This window comes from Trichinella spiralis (assembly GCF_000181795.1).
Source record: "Trichinella spiralis strain ISS 195 chromosome Unknown Scfld3673, whole genome shotgun sequence".
NCBI lineage: Eukaryota > Metazoa > Nematoda > Enoplea > Trichinellida > Trichinellidae > Trichinella > Trichinella spiralis.
In genome coordinates this window covers 1-1,519 of record NW_003530612.1, presented here as the reverse complement: position 1 = coordinate 1,519, position 1,519 = coordinate 1, and the positions used below count along the sequence as shown (strand labels likewise).

The window sequence follows — 1,519 nt, the reverse complement described above, 5'->3', positions numbered from 1 at the left end:
GTTTAATAAATTGCACATTTTCCGCCATTCAAATTTGTTGAAAACAGGCAATGGCTTACAACTGCAATGTTCGGAAGCAAAAAAAAGTGACTGTATCCATTAGATCAACCATTGCTCATAATGGTACATCAAGGGGAACACAGTTACATTTGGAAGATCCAGTATTGATGGGCAACGTAAGAAATTGTTAATAATTTTCATTTTTTAGTTATTTTATTTCCATTTTTATAATCAAGGTGAAACGGTCATCAATTGACAAACCCACTCCTGAATTGGCTACTTTGAAAGTTCTAGCTGAATTTTACAAAGGAATATTAGGTTTGGAAAATGGAGTTGATGAAAATTTCAAAAATAATTTGACAGTTCTGGATAAAACACACAAAGTATTCTTGAACCCAACTTCTGTAAAACAAATTTTGCTCAATGACAAAAATGATCCGCTGCCTTTGACAGAACCTGTTGGTGTTAACCTTCAAGATTTTAAAACAGAAATTTTGAAGCTCCAAACCAATGCTAAGGTAAAGTTTCCCTTTCAACATCAGAAATATCAACTAAGAACTACAACTGTTAGGCAAAATATTTTGTTTTAATTTGAAATATTATACAAAATTGCAATAACTACATTTTTATAGAATTTACAAAATGAGGAACAAGCATGCGCATTAAAGATGATTTTGAACGCGTTGGAAAATTTGAATTTGTTAAGCATAGAACAAATAGCAGATATCTATTATGTGTTTGGTAAAGATATCATGGTTGATGATAAACAAATGAAAGAAATATTAATTTCCATGACAAATAACGGTTTCTTTGTGCCGGATGACACTGCCGATTATATGCAAAAATTCAAAGAATTTCCTGAAAAAGCTATAAATTGGAAAACTGTTACCAAAGTGATCGTACCAGAGATTATCATCGGTGCTGATGGCGAAATGTCCACAAAACGAAATGTGGATGAATCACAAAATAAACTACTCCCTGAAATTGTTCATATCTATGTAACAATATTATTTTGAAATACTTAATTATTTTTAAACATAATATTTTTTTGCTTTTTAGATTGATCCAAAAACAAATGCAATTAAAATAATCGATAAGAACTAATCAATCAATGGATATATTCAATCACATTATGATATTATAAAATGCTGTTTAATAACATATTAAAACATTTATATAATAAATGAATTTGAATTCTGATTTAATTTGAAATGTAAATTTTACGTTTTACCGTACACTAAGTGATTTTGATTTGAAATACAATTTTCATGCATAAAATAAAATTACGCATTCGTTTATATTAATAATGTTCTTTAATTGCTTTAGCTGAAAATTCCAGAAATTTTCAAACAAGGATTTCACATTCACATTTTTCATTTATAATATTTTGATCGCTGATAAAAAAATCGCTGTTGATCAAAAATGTGGAACTATCTAAACTAAGCCAATACTTATTTAACGACAAATATTATTATAGCGTAATTAATCAGATTATTATTAATAACGTAATTGCATGACA

At 28.2% G+C, this 1,519-nt stretch overlaps 1 protein-coding gene across 1 annotated transcript; it reads left to right on the top strand.

The window, feature by feature from the left end:
- Positions 1-50: 50 nt before the first annotated feature.
- Tsp_14128 (hypothetical protein) lies at positions 51-1,438 on the top strand. The gene is made up of 4 exons (XM_003367786.1): positions 51-176; positions 237-518; positions 633-998; positions 1,340-1,438. Exons 1-4 carry the CDS (start codon positions 51-53, stop codon positions 1,436-1,438), a joined length of 873 nt encoding a protein of 290 aa, XP_003367834.1.
- The last annotated feature ends 81 nt before the right edge of the window (positions 1,439-1,519 follow it).